The sequence below is a fragment of the Echinops telfairi genome, unplaced genomic scaffold, assembly GCF_000313985.2.
Source record: "Echinops telfairi isolate 266 unplaced genomic scaffold, ASM31398v2 ScPeMD7_7458;HRSCAF=8496, whole genome shotgun sequence".
In the NCBI taxonomy this organism is placed as follows: Eukaryota; Metazoa; Chordata; class Mammalia; order Afrosoricida; family Tenrecidae; genus Echinops; species Echinops telfairi.
In genome coordinates, this window is record NW_022111358.1 from 30,087,670 (window position 1) to 30,088,706 (window position 1,037).

At 50.7% G+C, this 1,037-nt stretch overlaps 1 protein-coding gene across 1 annotated transcript in view; it reads right to left on the reverse strand.

Moving 5' to 3' along the window:
• The window catches only part of RETREG3 (reticulophagy regulator family member 3), a 19,565-nt gene extending 19,015 nt beyond the window's left edge, over nucleotides 1-550 (reverse strand). Inside the window, exon 1 of the mRNA XM_045299450.1 lies at nucleotides 497-550. Within this exon, the coding sequence (XP_045155385.1) occupies nucleotides 497-550 (54 nt within the window). The remainder of the gene's footprint in view (nucleotides 1-496) is intronic.
• Between the last annotated feature and the right edge of the window lie 487 nt (nucleotides 551-1,037).

Genomic DNA, 1,037 nt, shown 5'->3' on the forward strand with positions numbered 1-1,037 from the left:
ATATGACACTCCCAGAATGTGGCCTTTCAGTTTCACTTTAAACTTCAAATTACGCTCCCAGGGAATCTCATTTCCCAAAGCAAACCACTCTGTGTACCCCCATGTTGATGACCTCTGTCTCTGAGGTCCAGCCACTGCCACAGACCGCCTGGAACCTTCTCAGGTATGAGTTCTCTCCATGAACAGCCTCCTTTCCTAAACAGGTTCTTTTCAGTCTCAAGAGTCACACCCCTATCTGACTGTATTGCTCCCCACCTACTTCGAGTGTGACAGGAATGTAAGGAGAGTAGCTGTGCTCGGGACACCCTGCAGACAAGCTACCAGAAAATGCCTGCCATCGAGGGTGACCAGAGCCATGCATGGAGAGATTGAAGTACAAAAGGGGGTTCTGAGTGCGATTTTAACCGTACCAGAGTGGTAAACCCGAACAGGGTCCGGGGCCAGTCCTTCTGCAGGTGCTTCCCCCTTGGCAAAGCAGCTCCTTAGGAAACCTCACCTCCACCTTCTGCTTCAGAAACTTCTCCTGCAGACAGGCACACTTGGGCCCCATCTTTGCCTCCAAAATAATGGAGTGGCATTCATGAATCCTTGACTTCACAATGTAGGAAGGTAAATCCTAATGAAGTTGTTCTACATTAGCCAGCCATACTTTCTGATCCAGATCCAGCTTGCTTAATGAGGACCAACATGCTTCTTTCTTCCCAGAGGCAGCAAACCCACTGTCAGACACAATTGTAACTAGATGGGCTGGGCAGAGAGGGGGCACCGGAGGAAGGAAAGAAAAGGGTCGTTCTGGAAAATGCTCTGGAGCGCAGAGCTTCTGAGGACGGTTTCGGACCGGGAACAACAGGAACTCGAGCACCGTGGGGATCTAGGAAGAAGCCCACGAGGAAACACAAAGGAATGCAGTGGGCAATGTTTATCCTCCGACTCACTACAAGCTTCTGACAGAAACCAACACCAGGGGCTTCTGTTTAGCTTCACCTGGGTTCCTTCAAACTGCGAGGGGACCACCTGGGTAAAAGTGTGTCGGCTGG